The following is a 25,061-nucleotide window of genomic DNA, read 5'->3' as shown; positions in this document are numbered from 1 at the left end:
GAAAGATATATAACATTTCCACAAGAGGCGATGGGGGTGGGGTGCGGGTGGAGACCAGAGGAAGATGATCACAACCGTGGGTGCAGAAAAGGGGATGTTTCCAGAGCAAGTGAGTCCTTTAGGGTGGAAGGTAAGAAATTAGCAGAATATGGGCCTGGAAAGGTGCACTGGGCCTGGAAATGCCAAGCAGAGGAGTTGCTATTGAGTTCTGCAGGCCGTGGACAAGGCCCTGGAGGATTCCGCCCTGGGCTACTAACCAAGATTCTTCTACTGAGAACGTATGTGCACTGCCCTTGGCTGGAGGGGGACCCGCCAAGTTCCGGCTCCGATTTCAACTCAGGGCACCTCGACACATCAGGGAGGGGAAAGTACTTCACAAATGGAAATAAAGATGAAATAAAGTCAGTTTGTTTCTTTAAGAGCCTTGCAGTTTGGGGAGAGGGAAGAGAGAGGCAAAGCGGGGAGATCAGACAAGGAGAGCTAGAACTACATCACGAGTTCTGAAAGAAGCATCCCAGAAGCTTCGGCAAAGTCTCAGGCCTTCCTAATGGGGGTTCTGCCTGACCTTCTGTTCTATTTCCCAAGACTAAACTGTCAGCTTCCCAAGGTTGAGAACCAGGCTTTCTTTGGCCTTTCCATGGATGGGACTCAGCTCAGTATCTGGCACTGGGTAGACATTCACTGAAGGGCGGAAGGAAGGAAGAAAATTCCCCCAGTCTCTATCATCAGATAAGGATGTCTGTCTCTAAGTTCACGAGGCATGACCTAACTTTGGTTCATATTGTCCCTTTCTTCTCCCACCCATATTTTGCTCACCTTAATCCTCCCTCGCGGGTGATACCAGCCCACATTATGTTCCTGGACCCTGCTGCTTTCAGTGATCACAGCATCCGTGCTGCAAAATTTAAGTCCCCTGTATCCCTTGCAGCTGCTTCCTGTGTGCCTGTCATGTAAACTCTTTGAAGGCAACATCCCCTTCTTTTTATTTTTTTTTAAAGATTTTATTTACTTATTTGACAGACAGAGATCACAGGTAGGCAGAGAGACAGGGTGAGAGAGGAAGGGAAGCAGGCGCCCCGCCGAGCAGAGAGCTGGACATGGGGCTCGATCCCAGGACCCTGAGATCATGACCTGAGCCGAAGGCAGAGGCTTTAACCCACTGAGCCACCCAGGCGCCCCACAACATCCCCTTCTTAAAGGACTGCATCCCCCACAGTATCAAGAATATACTGACTGTCGATTGGTTGGGAAACAAGGCGCATTCCAGGAAGAGAAGGCAGGAAAGAACACGGTGGAGGGTTAGGACTGTGTTGGTGCAGCGTACACATTCACAGCCTGAATCACGTGGCCCAGTGACGAGAAAACTGGAGGGACAGAAATTTTGCCGTCCGAAAGCAGGAAGGTCCTGAATCCCCAGCTTTGCCCTCTATAGAGACGGAAGAGGAGACCGTGTGACTCTTCTGCAGCCTGTGGGGTGGAAGGAAGGATCTGATGGATGTGAAATTAAGCCCTGGAATGGATTGCCCAGAGAGGCCGTGAACCCACCTCTCTCAATGTCCCTAGTGCCAGAAGGGGTCACCAGAAAGCTGATGCTGCAGACTATGTTGGCCTTCGCCTGAGCAGTGACCGTTCAATAGTCAACTACCCCTGTCAGAGTTCCAGGCAAGAAAAGAGGAGAGTCCCCCTTTCAGATAAAGGATCTTAGAGGTACTGTGGCCTTTCGCTGTTGGTTTACGATCTGAGATCTGATGTCACGAACAAGCTTCAGGGAGATAAACCGATGGCCGTCAGACCAACGCTCCTATGCAGAGAAGCTAGGTAGACTCTCATAGCTATCCAGCTCATTTCCCTAAAAATTATGTATGCATGGTCCGAAAATGACCCCGAAGCCCTTTCAACTACATCCAGTAAAAAGCTGATACAACTCCTGTGTTTGACAGTGGACTCCTTGAAAGGACTGTTTTCTGCAGAGGGCTGCCTCCCTAACCAGACCTTCTGTGACTGGTGTCAAGTCCAGTTATTTCTCTAGGCTCTTCCCATGGTAGGTGCTCAGTAAACACACACGTGCAAAATAACTCATGTATTATACAATAGGGCGAAAGTACTTTCCCCACGTGTTTCCTAATTTGGACCTCACAACAGCCTTGCGAAACAGGGACTATGATTAGCTTCCATTTTGCAGATAAGGAAACCGATACTCTGAGTGGTTGGGTGGCACACCCAATATCATGCCACCAGTAAGGAGGCGTTCTACCCACTACACCCTACTGCTTAAAAGAACTACGCAGCCTGAACAAAGTTTCAGCTCAGTCTCACCCCTCCCATCTTATCCCACAAAGCAACATGCGTTTTATTTCAGGCATACACTAAGTCCAAGCTTAATATATGGTGCATTATACAGAAGTTGGAAGAAAGGAAGCAACTTCAGGGAAGGGAGACTTTCGTGCAAACGTTTACAGGGAGTCTACTGGGTGTGGGGCATTGGAGACTGGGACACGACTGTCCTGCCCTCCTGGGGCTTACAGTCCACTGTAAGAGACAGACATTAAAAAACTAAGAGTACAGCAAACTAATCACACTTTTGCGAAATGCTACTAACTGTAGCGGGGAGTTTGCTCTGGTCCCAAGGAAGAGCGACTTGTGCGCGCTGTAGGAAGGTTGGCCTCTTTTGAGTAAGGGAGATACACTTTGAAAGGCAGAAGTATCAGTCGAGGCAAATTAAATGGGCAGAAGGAGTAAGAAAATTGCTTCTAACGAGTAGAATTGGACCTAAAGAACCCCAACTCTCCAGTCCCGCTGCCTGGTCTCCTACCCGCTTATGAAAATCAGGAAAGGAAAAGCGAAAACAAGAGAGAAGTTCGAGGTCAGTTTCTGCAAGAGGGGAGGGCAGCCGGGAAGAGGAGGAGGAGCGACGGGAGCCGGCACCCAGGGAGTTAAACGTGGCCTGCCCGGGACGGGAAGGGTTAAGGGGGGGCCGTCCACAGCGGGGCGGGTAGGCCCGCCCACCAGAGGGCGGGGGCGGGGCCTCGCAGAGTGAGCCCTGGGATTGGTCGCGGGGAAGGCGTTACGCTAGGACGGTACCAACAGTCGGGCGCCGCGGAGGCGGGGGGGGGGGGGGGGGGGGACCTCCGGCTCTGCGCGGGGAGAGTGGCCAGGGAATGGCCCGGCCGGGGGTGGGCGGGAACCGCAGTGGCGGCGGCGGCTGGGGGCGGTGAGCGCGGCGTGGGGCTGCCCCTCCCCGGAGGCGGCGGGGGCGGCCGGGCCGCACCGCACCGCGCGGGCGGCCATGGAGCGAGCCTAGGGCCCAGCAGGTGAGCGGCGTGGGAGCGGGGAGGGCGCGCGACCCCCGCCCCCGGCGCGGCGGGCGGGAAAGTGCGGGCCGGCCCGCGGGCGGGGTGCGGTGCGTGGCGCGCGCCGGGCGGGGGCCGCCTGGGGGCGGGGCGCCTCCCGGAGGGGCCGGACGCCGGTGCCCCGAGCTGTCCCGGAGCGGCCGCGGGCGGGTCCGGGATCCGGCCCGGCTGCCGCCTCGGAGAACGGCCCGAGCCGCGCGCCCCGCCTCGCTGGCCCCCCGGCGGGCTCCTGCGGACGGGCGCGGCTGGAGGGGCGCCTCCTCGGCCCGCCTGAGGCGCGGCCTTACCTGGGGCTGCCCGGGTCCTCCTAGGGAGCGCCCTCGCGCCCAGGCGGCGTCTCCAGAGGCGACTGGCCCCGGTGCCACCCTCGAGTCCCGCCGAGCGCCCGTTGCGGCGGCCCAGGGAGGATCGCGCGCCGGCGGGCCCACCTCGTGGCCGAGAAGCGCAAGTGACCACCAGGCCCGAGGCGGGAGGCGGGGTAACCGTGCCCGGGGTCCACGGTCTCTCGGGGTCGTGGACCCCGTACTCGCAGTCGGGCACAACTTAAGGAAATGATACGGTAGTCCAAAGTGGGTTGCGCTTGAGATTTCATTTCCGGGTGTGATAGCCCCGCGATTAAAAGCGAGCCGAAACGTTGCCATTAATGATGAATGTGAGCATTTGTCAAGCTGCGCCCTTGATTGTGGGATCTGATTAGCGTTTCCTCCTAATCAGGCTTCTGTTGTCCGCAGGTCTTCTGGTGGGAAGACAAGGGGTGGAAGGATGTTGGAGGGAAAGTGGAGAGGACAGGACATGACTGGTCGTTATGGAATTTTAGTCCTTTAAATGGCTCTATCATCGCTCGAATGGGTGAGGAGTTTATAATTTGGGAAAATTAGAGATGCTTGGTACCGCGACTTGTAGTTAGCTAGAACCAGGTATCAGGGTCCTCCCCTCCCCACACAGCTAGTGTCCCTCTGGAGATTGGATTTCTCACCTTGAAAAGAGGGAATAGGAATGTGGGATCTTCTAGCTTGTAAACTGTAGGACTTTATACATTTGTACTCTGGTTATTAAGATTAATGTTTGCTAACTATTCTCATTTTCCTGGTGTTATAAATTAATACATAAATTTCATTGGGGTTAATTTTTAAAATTGAGGTAGAGACCTCAGTGTGCCTTTTCCTTGAGTTTATGCAGGACTTTGAGCGGAGCCTTAGAGACCTTCCACGTATATTATTGATCATCAAGACGTGGTTTTGGGAAGCTGTGGCACAGGTGTTAAGGATACTAAATTATTCCCCTAGACTCAGAGCCAAGGTAGATTTAAAATTAACGTTCTGTTTGAAGTTAATAACTTTTCTGAAGCTTATGAAGTTGTTGGACTTCGGTGCCTAGAACCCTGCGGTGGAATCAGTCAACAGGAGTGGATTCTGCATTTGAAAGTGCTTGCCAAAGGAGAATAAAAAGGCACAAGCAAATAATTGGGATTCTCAGCCTCACGCACAAGAAAGTGTGGTGATAGAATGGATTGGACAAAAGATGGTCAAATCTTGGAGCCCACAGCTTCTCTTCAGTGTGGTTGGTGAAAATGCGGTGTGGATTTGTTCTGCTGTTTCTCTGAAGCCAATAGGCAATTAACTAAGATTTGGTAAAAGAGTGAAAACTTGAAAACACTTGCCCTGCTCGTCTTTCTGGGTACTTTGAATTAGGGAACAAACAAACAAATCATTGTACAGTCTAACCTGGTACGTCCTAGAATTATTTTATGTTGAATTGATAACTCTTTGACTTTCAGTCCATTCTCTTCATTTCCATTTGTGGGCTCCAGCTCTCTCACAGAGCCTGAAAGCTTCTGCTTTCTGTCTTTTCTGAATTGTGAATTTTTAAATGAAGTTTGTTTGTTTACTTGCAGGACAGACTTCAGCTTCCTAACACTTTGTGTGACCATCATTTCCGCGGTTTGAGCCCTGAAGCCAGACACTTCAGGTCTTGAATTGATAACTTTTTTAAAATAGCAGCCACAGTGGTTGTCTCGTCATTGGTGCTGTCTCATCATAGAGACAGAGGCCGCTCCCTCTATCCTGTAGCCGCAGTTGCAGCAATAAAAAGGAGACAGTCTTCTGAAGCTGATGTCAGGTCACCCTGGGACTAAGTGCCATGTGGTTTTGTAGATTGAGGTAGGAAGTGTACTTCACGACAAGGCACTACAGTATGTTTTAACAGTGATGATAATTGGCGTACTTTTCTCTCTGCACCTGAAATGCGGAGTGCATAGTAGGTGTGCAGGAAATGTTTGGTGGTTGAACGAATGAATGGAACACAGTATGAAGGAAGAGGAAATACTCTAGTACATGAATTGGCTAGTTCCTCTCTTCGTTAAGAAAAAAAGGACAGGAAAACATGTTGCAGATTACTGTTGAAAGTTGCCATTGAGCTGGGTATCTGTATATTGCTTAAAGGGTAGAGTTGAAGGCTTACCAAATATTAATAATCAGATTCAGTTTCCTGCAAAAGCAGATATGATCCGGTGCTTTCCATTTACTATAAAATCTTTAAGAGTTAGAGCTATGTGCTGTTGTAACTGAGCCCCTTTGAACTGAAAACAATCTTGAAAATAGAAACATATAAAACATATAATGTAATAGAATAAAATTACTAAATATTCCTTTAAAAAAAAAAAAAGGGTGGGCATCTGTCAAGGGTGTTCCATACTGGAGCTGCCTTGCGCTTTGATTCTGTGACTGTTTGGTATTCTAGCTGTCTGGGGGCAGCTCGTGGTGCCCTGGTCAGGCACAGCTTCACAGACTTGGCTCCTGGAGCCTTTTCTGGCTAGACTAATTGAGCAGTTGGATTGTTAGTCAATATTTTTGCCTTAAGAAAAGAACTGGAGTTCTTGGTAATGGCCACGCCATTATCATTGACCTTGATAGGGCATCTTTTCATCCCTTTTATGGTGGGATGAGAAGGGAGAGCTGTCCCTCCCCAAAGTGCTTCTCCAGCAGCTCCTCATTCCAGACCTGTATAATCTCTCTCCCTCTTTTCTGTACTGAGCTGCCTCTGTGACCCCCACCAAGGACTAATGAATTCACTCACCCACACCTAGGGTCCAAGAGACCTTACTTTGCAACTGACCAACTTAAAATATCACTATGACTGCTTGAGCCATCTCGGAGAGAATATGATGCGGAGATCTCACTTGGGATTTTGTCTTGCCTTTTTAAAAGCAAAAGAGGAAAGAAAGGCCTTGCTCCAGGCTTGATGAGTCTTGGGGGTGCATCTGTCATCCCAGGAGGAGATAAGAAATGGAGCCTGCTGCAGAAAGGAGCTTTGGTGTGTGTTTGGAGGTTTGTACTTTCTGACAAGGAAATAGCCCTACAGAGGGGAGGGTGTATCATGTATCATGGGTACATGATAAAAGGAGGTCAGGGAATATGAAATGGTGAGTGTGTAACAGGGCACGTACAGGGCTAGCCTGTCCTACCATGCCCTCAAATACTTTCCACCCTCTGTCTATGGCAGTGCCATCCCTCTTCTGTTTTTAGGGAGTAAGGTGTTAACGTGTGGAAGTTCTTGTTTTGGCTATACTATTGTGGAAAAAAATTTCGCAACGTATTCCGCAGTTTGTTTGCTTCTCAAACAGTAGGGTTTCACCTTTCTCTCATTGACTTGAGGTGGTGCTACTAGTTTCCATGAGTGACCGTAATCGAGCAAGGCTTTGAAGCAATCGAAACATGCAGGCTTGTGCCCCCTCTGCGTTTTGAATTCTTGAATCCGCTTTTAGTAGTCGGGCTCTTCTTTCAGAGGTGGGAAAGCTGGACTTCTGCTGTTGTTAGTGTCCCTGCTGCCGCCTTTAAATGGGTAGCTTCTGATCTTCGGTGGAGTAGCTGCGTAGACGACTGCTCCCCACTCGGACGCGGAACAGCCAGGTGCGCTGGGCGAGGGTCTGCCGCCCTTCCCCGTCCGCGGATCTGCCTCCCTTCCCCGTCCGCGGATGCGCTTGGTGACCACAGCTTTGGCTGCCCGAGAGCTTTTTCTTACTGGTTCCTCGTTTCTTATCCTTGGTTTAGATAGCGACCTTGCGCTCTGGGTACATTTGTGTTCCTGTGGGTGTTCTGTAGAACAGAGAAAATTATATAGAAGTACTAAGTGTCAGTTCGCATTTCAGAAAGCGTGGCCAGATTGAAGATCTGGTTCCAGCCCCGTCTTGTGTCACTCTTGGGCAGCGTCTTGGACCATCTCCAATCTTCTTCTTAGCATTTGCAGATCATCTTCACTCCCAGTCCCAGTCAGCGGCAGGAACAAGGTTGGCAGTAGTCGCTGCTCTGAAGGGTGGAAGCAGGGTATACAGAAGCAGCAGTTTAAAATTGGATGAATAACATCGGTATATATGCTTGATATTTCTACTTTTTTTTTTTTTTTTTTTTTGCTGTGCTGTATTTCTGAATTCATTATAGGACTTAGTTTCTCTTTGTAAAAGAGACCATCTTTAGACCAAGGAGCCAAAGAAACTTTTCTGTCCTTAAAGCTTTCTCTCCCTTGCTCTCCCCTCCTTTTCTTCAGTAGGCATGTACCGAGCACCTCTCCTGCACCTTGCACTGTGCCAGCTTCTGTGGAGGTACGAAGAGAGTAAAATATATCCCCTGTCCTTGAGGAAGTCACGGAAGAGTAGAGGAGACAGGCATGCCCAAAACTGTGTGTGTGTGTGTATTTACATTCATATTTTAACAAAGGGATCATGTCTGGAGCCACTCAGCCTCAGTTCAGCCCAGACCTGTGTAGGGGTTCTGCTGTTGCCGTTTCTAGAGTGACCTGTGGCCCGTCAGCTTGAGACACCTGGAATGTGAGGTTAATAATGTCAGGTGTTACTGTTGCATAAAGCTAATACACCTTTCCAAAAACTCTAGTGAACTGAAAAGATGGAAAACAGGAAAATCTGAAGGAAAATGTTACATTTTTTGAAATTCCATATTTTTGCACTATATGGGAATTACATTCTATGCTACAGTCTTCCATGGGGGTTATAAAGTGATGATTGAGCAGTGAAATACCTAGAACGTGGGAAGATTCCTTTTACCTGGCCCATTTGAAACAGAATGCAAATTCTTAGGCATCCCCACAGGATTTCTAGATCAGTGACCACGGCCTCTGTTGGTTTTTTAGAACAAACCTCACTAGCAGTATGAGCTAAAGATTTTTTCTTTTCATTTTTCAAGGAATAGGGTTAGAGAGTTGCCCTAAATCAAGGTTTAAATGGGATAGGTTGGGGTGCCTGGGTGGCTCCATTGATTAAGCAACTCTCTTCGGCTCAGGTCATGATCCCAGAGTCGCTGGATCCAGTCCCACATTGGGCTCCCTGCTCTGTGGGGAGTCCGCTTCTCCCTCTGACCTCTCCCTTCTCATGCGTGCTCTCTTTCTCACTCTCAAATAAACAAATAAATAAATCTTTAAATGGGACAGGTTGCAGGAATTGAATTTTTTCAGAGGAAGCAAACACTCTTTATTGCCTGTTTCGTTTTTGCTCTCACACCCAGGAAGAAAGGCTTACCTTAATGCCTCGTTAATGCCTAGTGATCATTTAGTTGGCTTCCTTCACAAGAAACTGTTAGAGGATTTCATGTAGGGCATTGTGAGTTTATGGATATGAATAAATGTTTAAGTGGAGGTGAAAACAATGAGGAACATGTAACACTTGGGGTAATTTGGACTATGTGGGAATTCAATTTTCTATACCTGTAGCTTTAAGTTACTCTTAAGGCAAACATTAAGAACTTTAGGACGGGGTGCCTGGGGGGCTCAGTCAGTTAAGCATCCAACTCTTGGTTTCGGCACAGGTCATGATTTCACGGTCGTGGGAGTGAGCCCCATGGAGGCTCTGTGATGACTGGGGAGTCTGCTTGAAGATTCCCCCCTCCTTCTGCCCCTCCCCCACTCCCGTGCACACACGTGCTTTCTCTCTCAAATAAATCTTTAAAGAGAGAGCTTTAGGATATGCAGTGCTGTCATCTTTAAAACAGAGAGCTAATTTTCCAAACTGAAGAAGGCATTTTATTTCAGCCTTTTTCATGGAATAGAAGAACCTGATGCTTTTAATCATTGACTGCGGTAGACTTGAACTTTGTAGAGAAGAGAAATAGGTTGGTCCAATTAGTGACATAGCCTCCCAGTGTTCTGCTTCAGATGGTACCCATTTTGAAGATACCTACTGGCCTGCAGTCTTAGCTAGTCTTCCAGTTGAGGAAAGGATTGGTTCAGGAATAGAAGACCATGGAAACTTTATGTAATGTGACTTGGGAATTTATCCCCACACTCTGCAACCCAAAAGACAACATGACTAGAGAGGGTTATTTTCTTTGTCATTCTTTCTCCTTTCAGATCGTCGTCCTCTATGGGTTTGTGACCTGGTAATAATGACTAACAAGGGATCACGAAGGGTTGTCCAGGCACTAATTTTAGCGCAGTGTGTATGGTAATGTCATTTATGTTTAGCAACTCTGTGAGTTAGATGATAGTGTTCTTATTTTACTTTTCATATGAAAGAACTGAGGCCCAGAGAGGTTACACATTAAGTCATTTTCCCAAGTCCCATCGTAGGTGATAAAGTCGGCATGCTGGATCCAGTGCACCCCTCTTAACGCTTCTGCCTTGGAAGAGTTTATATTTGGAATAAGCAGGTGAATTAACCTATTTCTTTTTTTTATTTTATTTTGATTCCAGGGTAGTTAACATACAGTGTTATATTAGTCTCAAGTGTACAGCATAGTGATTCAACAATTCTATACATTGCTCATTCCTCATCTTGATAAGTGTACTCTTAATCCCCTTCACCCATCCTCCCGTCCACCTCCCCTCTGGTAACCACCAGTTTTCTATAGTTAAGAGTGTGGGGTTTTGTTGTTGTTGTTGTTTTTTCTGGTTTGTTTCTAACCCCCTCCTTTGTTCATTTGTTTTGTTTCTTAAATTCCACATATGAGTGAACCATATGGTATTTGTCCTTAAGAAGCTATTTCGTTCTTCTTTTTTTTTTTTTTTTTTTTAAAGATTTTATTTATTTGACAGAGATCACAGATAGGCAGAGGCAGGCAGAGAGAGAGAGAGGGAGGGAGGCAGGCTCCCCGCCGAGCAGAGAGCCTGACGTGGGGCTCAATCCCAGGACTTCAGGACCACGACCCAAGCCAAAGGCAGAGTCTTTTAACCCACTGAGCCACCCAGGCGCCCCTTTAAGAAGCTATTTCTTAAGCAAAGAATTAGCACAGAAAGGAAAACTATACGTAGATACTGATTAATATGGTATTTTTGTTTTAGTTGAAGACTCCTATTTGAAGATGAAATAGAATGTGCTCTTGTGGTAGCAGTGGGTGGCAGTGCAGGAAGGGGCTGGTTTTCTGGGCATACTCAGGATTTATTCAGGTGCTAAACACTTGATGCCGTTTGGTATTGGTGCTTTGACTTCCTATACAGGAGAAGCATACAGTGCCAAGTGGGAAGATTTCTGAATGCTCTGATTTTGCTTAGAATTGCCAGTAACCATCAGGAGAAACTGCATTTATTTCTAGGGAACAGTTAGTAATGTAGCATAATGTTCTGATGTCACTTCCAATTAAAAAACAAAAGGGCATTATAACAGCCTCAGCCCAGGGTGAAAGTATATGTTTCTAACTTTTTTCTTACTGAAAGGTTGTGATATTTGCTACTGTTTATGCTTTGGCTAAAGGGGAAATGGTAGGTTTTATAAACTGGGCATGTGTATTTGTGTGAGGGTGCCGGGTTAGCCTTGATTGTTCTGAAGTATGTAAATGGACTTTAGTAAATGATCCAGGTGAGTATATTTTTTCATTGTGCTACCTTAAAAAGACCTTAATTATGTATCTTCCTAAGCATCTGCAATGAAGACAAAAAAAGTAGAAATGGTGTATAACTTTCATAATGAGCTTCTCACTCTGTAGAAGGCATTAATAATCATTTACAAATATAACCTAACAATTTATAATCCAATGTTTATTTATAGTTAATGGTTACTTTAACATTTCCCTTCTTCCTGAGAGAATTGTTTTCAGTGACATGATTTATTTCTCTGTGTCTTTTCCCTCAATATTTTTAATGTCTCCAAAATAGTTAATAAGGACAGACTAGACGTGAGAATGTTGGATTTTACAAGCCACCCCAAAATTTAGTGGCTTAAAATAGTGACTTGTTTTTTCTTACCATCATATGGGTCAGCTGGGCTCAGCCTGTTGGTTCTTCTGCCCACATGGTTTATAGACTGGGATCACATGTATGACCCCATTCAACTGGGACCTCCGGTGCAACTGGGATGGCTTCTCTTCTGTGTCTGGCACCTCAGCTGGGGTTGGCCAGGCCTCTCTCTCCATCTGGGTCCCTCATCATTCAGTAGTCTAGCCCAGGCTGCTTTACGTAGTGCCTGGGTCCCAGCAGGAAGCTGCCAGGTCTTTTAAGGAGTAGGCCCAGACTTGGCACACAGTTGCTTCCACTGCATTCTTTTGGCCAAAGTCAGTTACAGAGCCAGCCCGGGTTCCAGGGGAGGAAAAATAGATTCTACTTTTTTCTTTTTTCCTTAAGATTGTAACTGTTTCTTCATTTGAGAGAGAGAGAGTGAGCACATGAGTGGGGAGAGGGGCAGAGAGAGCGAGAAGCAGACTCTCCACTGAGCAGGGAACATGATGTGGGACTCGATCCCAGGACCCTGGGATCATGACCTGAGCCAAAGGCAGACGCTCAACCGACTGAGCCACCCAGGCACCCCTAGATTCTACCTCTTGATGGGAGGAATTTTTGGTGTCTGTCTTTGTAGATAATCAACCAAAAACTCTTAAGTAAATTCAGGCATTACCTCTTCTTATACTCACCAGACCATCAGAGCTTTGCCGAAACCAATTGTTACTAAAGAAGAAGTTTATAAAAGGGTCCTTGTGACTCCTATGCAAGATCAAGGGCACGGAAGTTATGTGAGTAAATGTGATTATATACTAGTTATATAATAAATTCTACCCGCTGTGCCCGACATCTCCTCTAATAGCCTTCTGCATGGAGTATTTCCTCGTGGTACTTTACAGTCACAGACATCCACATTCCATTTATGTGGAAAGAACTCGATTTGACCATTGAACTGAAAGCACAAGAAAGGGTTAGTCCTGAAGCTTTCACTTTCAGTTACACTCTGCAGAAAGGTGGGGATTTCTTCTCCATGACCTGAGGAGAAATAGTGTGAGGATGTCGGTTGATCAGAGGGAGAGTCAAAGGGAGTACTGCTGCCAGCGAGACCCGGAACGTCACTAGTGGCTTGTGGGAGTCCCTAGTACGGTAGCAAGTAAGGGGCCGGGTGTTCTTGTGTTCCTCAGCAGCCACAGACGTCGTATTTTGTCATACAATGACACAGACACAGACGTCGTATTTTGTCGCACAGTGACTTAACCTGTGCACCGACGTGTTTCTGTAGCTGTTCCGCCAGGACTGAACGGAGGACTTCATACTAAGACCTCACTTTTGTTCTGTGGAATCTGTATCTCTTCTCCCCAAGCAACGTAATAGTCCTAAGTTTGTCCTCATAAAACAACTGTCAGATGTGTAGGATGGTGTGTGTGTGTGTCTGAGAGAGAGAGTGTGAGTGTGAAGAACGAGCCGCCGTAGCAAGCCTCATTGAGCTGATGGAGCTGCGGGTGAAACCAGGGCTCAGGAGGAAAATTCTTCATAAAGGACTCCAGCGAGAGGGCTTCTGCCAGCTTTTAGGACGAAAACTGTCGTTTGCATTGCCTTTTTTTGAGCTTAACATTTTTGGACTTGTCTTATCACCTTGAGTCTGTTTGTTCTTTGAGGTAGGCTGTGTTCCACATAACAGCACCATTAAAATAAATGACTATAATATAAACTGGACGGTGTTACACCGTTGGAAACATTCATGGGAGGAGGTAAAGGCATGAGATAGAGCAGGCAGAGTCCTCTGGGAATGCCAGTGAAATTTTCATGAAGAATTTGGAATATACCAGTGGTCCTGCTTTAATTTCCTTAGTGTCTGTAACGGGGTATCTTCTTAGAAACCCAATGTGCAGAGTGCATAACATGTATGCTGCTGTTTCCAACAACACAAGACGGTAATGCAGCATGGAAACCCCATCCTGGGTATCCTCCCTTCTTGGGCATATACGGAGTAAGAAGTATACCGTCACTGGTATGATTCCGTATCATGCATCTCATACATCTTTTGGGACTAGGAGAGACTTTTTGCTAGAAATTCTACTATAATCTCTACAATGCTGATTTCTTAAAAATCTTTGTGCTTGCCCTGTGGGCTGAAGGAATAGCAGCTTTCCAGCTAAAAGAAAAACCTCTTTTCTGAACTGGCAGTGTTTCTTCAGAAAAGGAGACTATACTCTGCACTAAACCGAGTAGTCAGAGCATCGGTAGAGAAGTAGACTGCCAAACGAAAGAAGACAGCTGATAAAGGAGAGCCAGCATGAAGATGCCACACACTCATGATCCTGCATATTGGAGGAAGTAAACACGAGTCCCAAAATACGTGTAGTGATTTGTTCAGTTCTCTGCTGGGTACTGTAGGGATCCTGAAGACAGTTGAGATCACCAAGGAGCCAGGTCTTGGAGAGGGCAGTTGAAAACTATATACGAGAAGATACTTGGACAAGGCAGAAGGTAGTTAAGCACAAGGAGAAAGGTTACTGAAGGGTGTGGAGAGGGTACAGAAATGGCTTTGGGGATGGCCCTCAAAAAATAGATTAGGCTTTAAACAGGAGACGATGGGGAAAAAGGTAGGAGCAAGAGGAATTTTGAGGACGTCCCAGGATGAAGACTGTCAAGGGCAGAGCTCAGCCCCACACATGGCGGGGAGGGCCGAGCACGGTCGCGGTCCGTTTGGTTGGAGCTGAGAAGACGGATGCCTGGGGAAGCAAAGCCATTTAGGGTAGGGCTTTTCCTGTCTTGCTGAGGAGTCTGTAGAAATCAGAAGTCGTGTGCCATCAGAACAGTGAGTGTGGCACGTCATCTGGTCCGCGCTGGAGAACCTGGAGGCCCAGAAGGCAGTTCTTTTAGTGACTCAGTAGAAGGGGCTGAGCACTAAATGAAGTTGGTGGCTGTGGGAATGAAGGGCAGTTGCAGAGAACGATGCCAAATGGCTGTCTTCCTTGTTCTCCCAGGATGTGGTGACTAGTCACGAAAGAAACTTCTTTCACCCCTTGCAACCTGCGCTCACTCCTAACCTGCAGAGGTAAACAGTGAGATAATGCAGCAGCTGAACTCTTCAGTTCACATCGCATGAACTCCTGTCCTAGTTGAGCGGGTGCATTGTTTGCAGCCCTGAATTGAGAAATGTGTTCTTCGGGGACCTAGTCAGAAGGTGGTGAGGTTTCGGAACTTAAAAGACTGCGGAATCAGACAGTTTGTTTTGTTTGAATTTTGGAGTTGGTGGAACTTCCTATTGCATTAGTGGAAAAAAAAAAAAAAAAACCCTCAATCTCCCTAGCGTTTATGGTGAGTGTTTAGGTATGATACGTTTCTGTAGCACTAGGGAGGAATTTATGTTAAAGTCTGGGTTAACCACACTTCAGTCCTGAAGAAATGCTTTACAGGAGGGGGAAAATCATCCCAGGCCAGTCACTCTCTGCAGCTGGAGGGGCTGAGAAAGGAACCACTGGCACCGCGGCCACGGCCTGTCTGGTCAAACAGATCGTTGGAGGAGCTGTGTGGTTGAGATCGGGCTGGGATGAGCAGAAGCCTCTGAAATCCGCTCTCCTAGCGTGGCTCGTCCCTGTAATCGCACAGAACCCCTGTGCTGAGTTTCACACCAAACTCGCTACCCTCGCAGTTACATTCTAGATGCACTGGAATTACCGTGGCTTCAGCTAAGAGTGTTAAGTACTCCCTGGGAGAGGGGGAGGACACCACAAACAGGTGGAGACCGTTAGAATTCAAGCTGGACTCTGACGTTCCGCCTCTTCCCGCAAACGGGGAAAGGGGTGGACGAAGGATGAAGGGCCTGGCAACACGCTCGCGGCCGCAAGGTGTTGCCCTTGGAACACATGGTTGCCCTGGTCCTCTGGGTTTCCATGTGTTTCCAGCTGTTACCAGGAGAGCAGTCTCCAGGTGGGCTGGGAGTCTGCCCTGTCGTTCGTAGTGGCGTTGTGTCTTCAGTTAATGGTTTGAGTTGTTAAAGGAATTGGAGAGTGAAGCTGCTCCCGCTTAGCGTGCTGTCCCCTTTGTCTCGGTCCCCGTGCTATGTCGTCGGTAGGCATACAGCACAGCAGGCTCGTGCGTGGAGCGGAAAGCCACCTGGCAGCATGCAAATGAGACTGCACCATGTGTTCCTAATAGCCTTGCAGAAATCTTGTGTTTGGAATCTGTGAGCTTGAGATCTGACCGGAGTGTGGCCCGCTCCACAGCGGAAGCAGGTGCTGCTTGACGTCTGTGGCATCGGTCCCTTTGTCATGTGCCCCACCAGTCCAGACTCCCTAGTGTTGCTACAGTACCAGGTTTCTTTCATTTCCTGGTCGTGTTCTACTAATAGCCAGGGGGATAGGGCTAGGTTTTTCCTTTACTTAATTTATCTAGATTTGATTTTCCCTATTTTACAGGGATTTTCATTTTGAAAAATAATTAGTGGAAAACTGATGAAGTAGAGCTGTGCGTGTGGGTGTTGTATTTAAATACATGAGCAGCACGCAAGACGCTCCTGGGTGGCTGGGGGTTGGGATTCGGAGGAGTTACTGCTGTCCTCTGGATCCTCCGTGGCATTTTTAGAAGTTCCTGACTTACAACATGTCATAAAACTTACATTTAGAGAAGATAAGAACTGGAAAGTTTCCAAATACTGGTGGTTTTAGATGGTCAAAAGTCCTGTATGGATTTTGAAAGGTACAAATGAAAGTGAAGGAGTTAGGCATCTCTTCGCGTTGCTTTTGTCATGCTCTTTCTCCTCACTGGTGATGTTGGTGTTCTGTTCTGGAATTTGTAGCCAGTCCAGGGCCTCCTGGTGACTGCACCCTATTGAAACAGGAGTATTTGCTTTAAATTTTTCCTTGTACCTGGTTCTCACCTATGAAGTCCTTCCCCACGCTGGTTTGTTTTAAACTATTGGGTCCTCTCAAGCATGGGGTTAGCAAGGATAAAAGAGTGAGTAAGATCTTGGAGGTTTGCAGAAGATTCGGGGTGGAAGGGACGGAATCTCTGACTGAACATTGCTCTGTGCTTGGGCTTGCAGGTGTTGTGGGAGGCGCTCCAGTGAAGAAATGGACCAGTGCGCGTAAGCATGGACTCTCCTTGCTGACCGTCACCACCTGCTCTCCTTGCTAAGTGAGAGTGGGTCAGGGGAGAAGGAAAAGAGGTCAACATGAAGCTAAAGCAGCGAGTCGTGCTGTTAGCGATTCTTCTTGTCATCTTTATCTTCACCAAAGTTTTCCTGATTGACAACCTGGACACATCAGCCGCAAACCGAGAGGACCAGAGGGCTTTCCACAGAATGATGGCTGGCTTGAGGGTGGAGCTGGTGCCCAAGCTGGACCACACCTTGCAGTCCCCCTGGGAGATTGCGGCCCAGTGGGTGGTTCCCCGGGAAGTGTACCCAGAAGAGACACCAGAGCTGGGGGCAATCATGCATGCCATGGCCACCAAGAAAATCATTAAAGCTGACGTGGGTTATAAAGGGACACAACTGAAAGCCTTACTGATACTTGAAGGAGGACAGAAAGTCGTCTTCAAGCCTAAGCGGTAGGTCTTCCATCTTGGGAGTCCTCTGGGCTAGTTGGTTGATTCACCTAGCTTGTAATTTATCTAAGCCGGTTCCTCTCCTTCTCTTGGTATTCTCCTCAGTAAAATGAGGGGAGTAAACCACAAGATCTCTGAAGTCTTTTCTAGCTCCTGCTGTTCCATGATTCTTCGAGTAGGGGAAATTTATAAGAACGTGTCTTGGTTCTGTACAAGACTGCACAGAGCTCTCCTCGCTTTCTAAATGTATCACACTTGTGCTTTGTGCCAGTTGTGAGAGATACAAAATGAATTGGTTAGGAAATAAGTGACTTGTCACCAAAAGTGTGCAGTTGGAGGCTGGATAAGTAACCACATGCCAGGGATAGAGCAGGAGCTCGCCAGAGCGGGAATGGGTTCGGACAGTGACTGAAGTCCCTTTGAAGTACTGAAGCTGCGGATTCTTTCACATGGGTTTTGTTCCAATTAATAAACTTTATTTTTTGGAGCAGTTTTAGGTTTCCAGAAAAATCGAGAGGAAAGTATAGAGGTCCCCGCCTCTACCCCCAGGGTCCCCATTATTAACATCTTCTGTTAGTGTGGCATGTTTGTTACAGTTGATGGGCCAGTCCTAGTTTATTAACTAAAGTTCATTGTTTGCAGTAAGGGTCACGCTTTGTGTGGTACATTCTGTGGATTTCGATAAACATGTAATGACAAGTATCTACCATTACGATATCCTACAGAACAGCTTCCCATGGGACGCGCCTGGGTGGCTCAGTTGGTTAAGCAGCTGCCTTCGGCTCAGGTCATGATCCCAGTGTCCTGGGATCGAGTCCCACATCGGGCTCCTTGCTTGGCAGGGAGCCTGCTTCTCCCTCTGCCTCTGCCTGCCATTCTGTCTGCCTGTGCTTGCTCTCTCTCCCTCTCTCTCTGACAAATAAATAAAAAATCTTAAAAAAAAAAAAAAAAAAAAAAAAAGAACAGCTTCCCTGCCCTAAAAATACCCCGTGTTCCACTTCCTCATCCTTCCGTCCCTCCCCTAAACCCCTGGCAACCACTGATCTTCTACTGTCTCCGTAGTTTAGCCTTCCCCAGAGTGATGTATAATTGCAATCATACCTTCGTGGCCTCTTCGGATTGGCTCCTCTCACTTAGCGATAATGCATTTACGTTTCCTCCATGTCTTTGTGTGGATTGAGGCTCATTTCTTTTTATTACTGAATAATATTCCATTGTCTGGATGTACCACATTTTGTTTATCCATTTACCTGCTGAAGGACATCTTGGTTGCTTCCACATTTGGGCAATTACGAATAAAGCTGCTATAAACATTCAGGTGCACATTTTTTGTAGATGAAAGTTTTCAACTCATTTGGTTAAATACCAAGGAGCATGATTGCTGGATCATATGGTGAGAGTGTGCTTAATTTTGAAAGAAGTTGCCAAACTGTCTTCCAGAGTAGCTGTACTGTTTTACATTCCCACCAGCAGTGAATGGGAGTTCCGTTACTCCACATCCTCACCAGCATTTGGTGTTGTCAGTGTTTTGGATTTTAGCCATTCTGATAGACGTGTAGTGATGCCTCGTTGTTGTTCTACCTGTTTTGAGGAGAAAACTGAACCATTTTAGTTACCTCAGTCCAAAATCCAAGAAAATGAGCTGAATTGTATGTTGTTAGACAGTGATCCCTTGGGGACTTCTCTAAGGCTCTACAGAGATGATTTGTTTGGCAATTTTTTAAATAGTTTTCTGTGAGTATATGAATTTGAAATAGGTTAACATGATGGTGATTCGTATTCTTTTGCCCAGAATTATTTACCACTGAATTTTCTCAAAGTTGGTAATGTCTGAAATTTTCTGTGTACTAAACATTTTTTTCATTCCCTAATAGAGCTTTTGAGAGAATTATAACACATACCTTTGGGTCTCTTGCTGGGTGGGAGAAGAAATATGGGGTAAAGATGTACAAAATTCAGCTGTGATGAAAGTGGTTAGCTTAGCTGTCTTCACAGCCCTACCATCAGTAGATAATTGGCAGTGGGAAAACAAATCTGTTGGGATCCTAGAAAGGGAAGAAGTCTGCATTTGCCTGGACCTGGGAGGTGTGATGTACAGAAGATATGGAAATTAGGAAAGTTAAATATACAGTATGCTTTTGGAGAGTAGAAAAGTTTGATTGGCAGGTGATGTGGAAAAAGTGTGGTTATGTGGGCCTTGCGATATATTTTCCACTGGACACACATCGTTCGCCAGGCACCACACTAAGTGCTTTGTCTCTGTCCGTGCTTCCAGCCTCCATCACAGCTGTGGGCAGTTACACCTCTTGTGTCTAGAGTAAGAAACTGAGGCTGAGGGAGAATAACCAACTGGACAGGGTCATCCTGCCGTAAGTGGCGTTAGGATTGGAGTCTGAGCGGCCAGTGTTCTGCCACACACGTGTAATTCTCTTCGGTTTGTCTGCCTTCCCGTAAGTGTGAGGACATGCAGCACCCATCATCAGAAGTCGCTAGTTTAGTCTTGAAATGTAGTCCTTGACCTTGGTTGGTGGGCCTGGGTGAGCAGCAGCGTGAGCAGAGGGATGGAAAGAAGGCAGACGAGAAACAGAAATGAAATTCACGTACAGAGATGAGTTGTGGGCATTTCGTGTTTCAAGAAGAGGATGTCCCCTGCAGAAGCACCATCTCTGCGGGCCAGCAGGAGGCGTCAGAAGGCAGGTACTCCGGGTAGTGCTCCTGTCAGGCCTAGTCCAGGCGCTTGGCAGGTGGCGCGGGGTCTTCGGACCAGGTAGAGGTGGAGGGCGGGAGGCCCAGGAGATGGAGAGCGGCGCAGCAGAGAACCGCACAGACCAACCCGGTCACTGTAGCTTCATCTCCTGTCTCTTTCCACCACCACATCCGTCCCCGTACCTTCCTCTCCCACACCTCCTGTGGACCCCGTTCGTTCTCCCTCCATGTGCCCATGTGAGCCCTGGGTTCCCAGCTTGAAAACATCCAGGGACCTCATGATGCTCACTGGACAGAACTCAGCCTCCACAGCCTCATGGTCCACCCCTGGCAGTCTGGTCCTCCGTTACACACCCTGCTCTCGATTCCTGTCCCATTGGTCCCTGCTCCCCCCATCCCCATGTCACTCCCAGCCCCAGGGGACTGTCCTGCCCCACCACCAGCCCCCAGCTGCAGTGGGGGGGGGGGTCGCCCTCTTGGTCACGGCCCCTGGTGACCTGCGCTGGATACACCCGGCACCGTCACTGTCTGTGGGGGGGGGGTCCACATTTCAGTGCTTGTAGAAATTGACTCTGGCCCCGATATGCCTAGCAAATTGCTACTCTGACCCTGGGGGCCTCCGAGGCTATTTAGTTCCAGTGTAAGCACAAATTAATGTCCTTGGTCAAATGCTGATGTCCTTCACCAGAAGGATAGGAGTGATTTATTGGCAGTTACTATATGAATTTTGCTGCTCTGTCAGTGACTTAAGATGGATCACTCTCTGCTGAGAGGAGGCTCTGCGCCCCAGCTGCTGAGACGGCACGTGCACCCCTCTCTATGAGCCGCTCATGGTTTCTGGGCTTCTGGAGCCCCGATGGCCATGTCCTCCTGTCAGAGATAGGAGGCGTGCATGGTGGGTGGAATTTATGGGCAGACAGTGATGCTTTTATTTGCATGTTTTTTGCCTTACGTTGGAGAAGTGATTTTTTTTTCCCTCAGTGTAGCTGTCGGCGTTCTGGAGGTAGATGGGCTTTCACAGGCCAAGACTAGTTATGGTGGGAAGACAAGATAGCAGTTTAGGCCTCAGAGGGGGTGAAGTAAGGGAGTGATCCTAGGATGTGCTAGAAGGGCCCTTGGAGATTTGTCCGGCCGGGCCAGCTGCTCCTTTGAGCGGTGAGACACAGAGTAGGGACTCACCACAGTTCACACAGCCCACAGGGAGCCAGGGAGGCCGCAGCTCTTGGGTTCTTATTCCTTCCCTCTTCTTTTCCTCCCTCCCCCTCCAGGCCACCCCTAATGTCCCTGGATTCCTGTAGGGTTTAACATTTCACCCCGAGCCGCCTTTTGGGGTATTGGAAAGCTCTTGAACGTTTCACTGGAAGGAGTGGACTGCACAGTGCACACATGTCCCTGTGGCTCCGCTGGAGCCCCGGCACAGAAAGTGTTCCAGGACTGTCCCCCAGCTCTGCGGACAGTCTACAGCTGTGTTGGACAGAGACGTGCTCGAATGGTGTCTGCTTTTGCTGCAGTTCTATTTAAAAATTGAGGCTTTATCAGGAGGCAGCCAGTGGAATCCTAGGTAGTCTGAATAATGCTTTGACACTAGAAACGAGAAACGACGTTGGAGTGTACCGACCATGCTAAGAAGAAACTGGCCTCCCAACCAGGGGGTGACGCACAGCTGTCTTCCGACAGTAGTGTTCTGTCACTTTGCCTTGATAATGTGTTTTGTGGGCATGGTTTGTTTTACTTTTGACTCCAAGGTCATTTACAGCGAAGCTCACAGCCTTTGACAGCACCGTCGCCCACTTCCTCGGTCCACGTGTCCCCAGTGGAGCAGCTCCTCTTCCTCCAGCCTCCGTTCATTTCTATTTTACACTTGCCTGGAAAGCGTAATAGGTCTTTTGATTCAGGGAAATGCAGGCAAACAGCAGCGGTCATAGGCAGCTTTAGTGTCTTCTTTCTTCCCAATTAACCATTAAATGGTATCTTTCTTTATGATTGGTAGAAAGAAATATGCCAGTTTTGATTATCTTTTGTTGATGTCATGCATGTGATGGAAAAATCATTAGAGTGGAGTTTAAGATGAAAGAGATCTTGGAAATTGCCCCCTAGTCCAGCCCCTAGTATGTTATAGAAGAAGAATCTAAGACCCAGAGAAGAGAACGGTTTTGCTCAAGGTTACCCAGACAGGTGATGACAGAACTATATGCCTAGCTCCCGTGCCAGTCCGGGATCCCTGCCACTATAGCATCGTAAATGTAAACAGAGAAAAAGAGGATGGTTTGTCAAACAGCTTTTTTCAAATGCACCTTTGCCTACTCATTAAACAAACACTGAGGCATATCAAGACCGTTTATTTCCAAGAAATTTAAACTTCTCATAAGCCTTGCCATAGCCATTCTGGTAACAGACATTTTGATTATAGGGTTCCCTTCATTTCTTCAGTTCAGTCTAATAAAAATGGTAGCAAACATTCATTAAGCACCAACTGTAGGCTTAACATCATGGTAGAGATTCAGAGATAGTCCTTGCCTTCCAGAAAATGACCTTTGAGTTTTACTTAGACTACACGGAAAGTCTTTTAGAGGGGTAGAAATAACGTCTTGTGTGTTCTATTCATAAAGTGATTGTGAAGCAGATAGAGAAATCTAGGTTCCTTCTCCACTTCATCTTTACCCCCTCTTCCAGATTCGTCCGAATCCACAGCTGCGCTCGGCTTTGGCAGGGAAGGCGTCCATAGGGCGGAGTCAGGCGTGCTTACGTTCTGCTGTGCTGTCCCGTGCGGTGCCGATGTAATTCACGTCTCCATCTGTGCTTCCCGTTCACTCTGCAGGTATAACCGAGACTATGTGGTAGAAGGGGAGCCATATGCTGGTTATGATAGACACAATGCAGAGGTAGCAGCCTTTCATTTGGACAGGTATGTGTCATCCCGGAGGGTTACTTTGCTTTGTTTCCATTTAAAAACATCTTGGAGAGGACTTGTGGACTCCTTCCAAAGGGAGCAACTCTAATAACTTTGACTTGGTATCTACTCGAGGTAGCTGACGGATTCCATTAAAGTCGCACGAGTCCTTTGTAATCTGGGTGGTTCTCGGAAAACCTGAGTAAATATCTTCACTCTACACTTTTCAAGATCATTTCCTTCTGGCATGCCCTCTGGCACCATGAGTGAAGATATTCTTGGTAAAGAAAATGGCAGGATGAAAACCAGAGCTGGAATTCAAGTCCCTAAACTGAAATGATCATTAATTGGGCCTGACAGTACTGGTTTTTTTGTTTTGCTTTATTTTTGTTTTAAGTAAGTAATACTCACTTATCCTAGAAGCATACAGCATGACATATATAATGAATTTTATTATCCTTCACACAGGAGATGCTTGGCTTTAGTAACCAGAATAATTCCAAAAGCAAAACGGATATAAATTCAAAATATGTAAGCTAACTAGGAAAATTAGTTTTTTTCAGCACAGGGCTCGCCGAGAGCCTGGTAACTGGAGTGTCTGGTAGCTCGCTTGCTCTTCTGAGCTGCTCCTTTGTCCAGGCATACTGACAGACTTCAAAAGAATTATTCACAATAGTTGTTAAATGAATACATAAAGGAAACCAGAAGAAAATAAAGGTGATTTTTTTTTTTCTTTTTCTGGATTAGGAAGGATTTTCTAGGCATAAAAGCAATAATTGAAAAATTGCAAAGAAAAAGCTATTCCAGCAGACAGAGCTAAATACAATTAACTCCAATGTCAGGGAACATCAAATGAAATTTGAAAGCAACGTAGGAGAAAATACTTGAATCTAATGTAATCCAAGCATTAACAACCTTAATATATAAATGTTTATACAAATCTGTATATATGCTAAAACTTTAATAGAAAATGATCTAAGGGCACAGTTGACTACATAGAAATCATCAATTGCTAATAAATATGGGGGGGGGGGTTCATCCTCACCAGGAATAACAACAACAGCAAATCCATTTGAAACAACGGATACTATATTCTTCTGCTGAGAATGGCCAGATTTAAAAAAAAAAAAAAAAAAAAGGTTGTACTATATTGGAAGGAATGCAGTGAGATTTGGATGCAGCTTGTGGCATTATTAATCAGTTCCATCTTTCTTTTTAAGAACTCTGGCATTATATATCGGAAAACTGAATGCTCCTGGCCTTTGGATGAGTAACTACCTTTTTACGCCAATATCTAAGATATTTTTAAGAATGTATTTCTAGGAAGTACCTGGAGAAATAATGGAATTCAGAGTTAACATATATCCAGGATCTTAGCTGTAGCGTGAAATTTTCAGTAGTGAAAAACTAGTGGCAGTCTAAATATCCAGTGATAGTGGAAAAGGTTAAAAAAATGTTCACAATACCCTGAGTTTTTCACTGCCTCTTTTTTTAAGACCTAGCGGTAGAGAATTGGGTAAATCTTGTTCCTCACTTAAAGGCCTGCTAGCATCAGTCTTTCCAAGAGCTCATTTGTTTCCTCGTTTTCTTCATTCCCAACCTGATGTCCCAGTTGACAGACACCAGCAGCATGTGAAGATCGTTTTCCCCTACCAGTACCAATATTTCATATACCAGTATTTCATCCAACACACGAATTTGTGTTCATCTAAGATATGTAAAGGGGTACCTCATTGTTAGTGATTTTTGGTTTTCCGTAGTCATTATTAGCAAAATTTAACATGTCCGTATCTTTTCACACCACAACACCTATTCGTTAACTTAGAGTGAAGTAGTCTTTGTACAGAAATCACTCCCTTTGATGTTAATTAAATCTACTAATGTTTCAGTTCATGATCTGTGCTCTGGGAGGTCTTGCGTTTCAAAGGGAAGCGTACCTCAGAGTCTGAAAGTTCTTCTCTAGCCAGGCCCCCTACCCCTTTTGTTAACTGCCACCCCAGCCGGACTCACATGCCCCCCTCGACATGGCCCCTTGGCACTCGACTGGCTGCTAGTGGTTGGCCTGGTGGTAGTCAGTGGAGAAAAAGGACCTCCCTGCTCTCTTTACCAGCCACGGCTCCTGCTCCTTTTCCGCTCTGGGTTGCTGTTTCGCCATTACATGGGGATTTAACCACCTTGTCTGACCACAGGAGGCTTTCTCAGTCTTTATGTTATTTTGACCCATCTGTTGATCTACTTTTGTGGCTTTTCAAAGATTGAGTTTAAGACCGTCAGCAGCCCTGAACAATGCATTACTCCTTTGTGTAGCTGTTTGGAAAGGTTTTATCACGACATGAGGAAGGGCTCATAATGAGTGAAAAGCAGGATACCCAACTGTGTTTGTATAATCTCAACTGTGTATCTATACA

The 25,061-nt window shown here is 46.8% G+C and overlaps 1 protein-coding gene across 5 annotated transcripts in view; it reads left to right on the top strand.

Moving 5' to 3' along the window:
* Nucleotides 1–3,973: 3,973 nt before the first annotated feature.
* Nucleotides 3,974–25,061, top strand: part of LOC111150859 (FAM20B, glycosaminoglycan xylosylkinase) — a 39,685-nt gene continuing 18,597 nt past the window's right edge. The window contains exons 1-3 of one of the 5 annotated variants that reach the window (XM_022508499.1): nucleotides 3,974–4,002; nucleotides 16,555–17,060; nucleotides 22,582–22,668. In XM_022508499.1, coding sequence (XP_022364207.1) covers nucleotides 16,684–17,060; nucleotides 22,582–22,668 — 464 coding nt within the window. In that variant the 5' untranslated portion in view covers nucleotides 3,974–4,002; nucleotides 16,555–16,683. Of the gene's footprint in view, nucleotides 4,003–4,174; nucleotides 4,200–12,171; nucleotides 12,296–16,325; nucleotides 17,061–22,581; nucleotides 22,669–25,061 lie in introns of those variants that run through there. The other 4 variants (XM_022508498.1, XM_022508497.1, XM_022508500.1 and 1 more) reach the window with 4 other exon arrangements.

This window comes from Enhydra lutris, unplaced genomic scaffold, assembly GCF_002288905.1.
Source record: "Enhydra lutris kenyoni isolate GAN:26980312 unplaced genomic scaffold, ASM228890v2 scaffoldscaffold24, whole genome shotgun sequence".
Taxonomy (NCBI): Eukaryota; Metazoa; Chordata; class Mammalia; order Carnivora; family Mustelidae; genus Enhydra; species Enhydra lutris.
The sequence above is the reverse complement of the archived record's forward strand: the minus strand, read 5'-3'. Positions and strand labels throughout refer to the sequence as shown.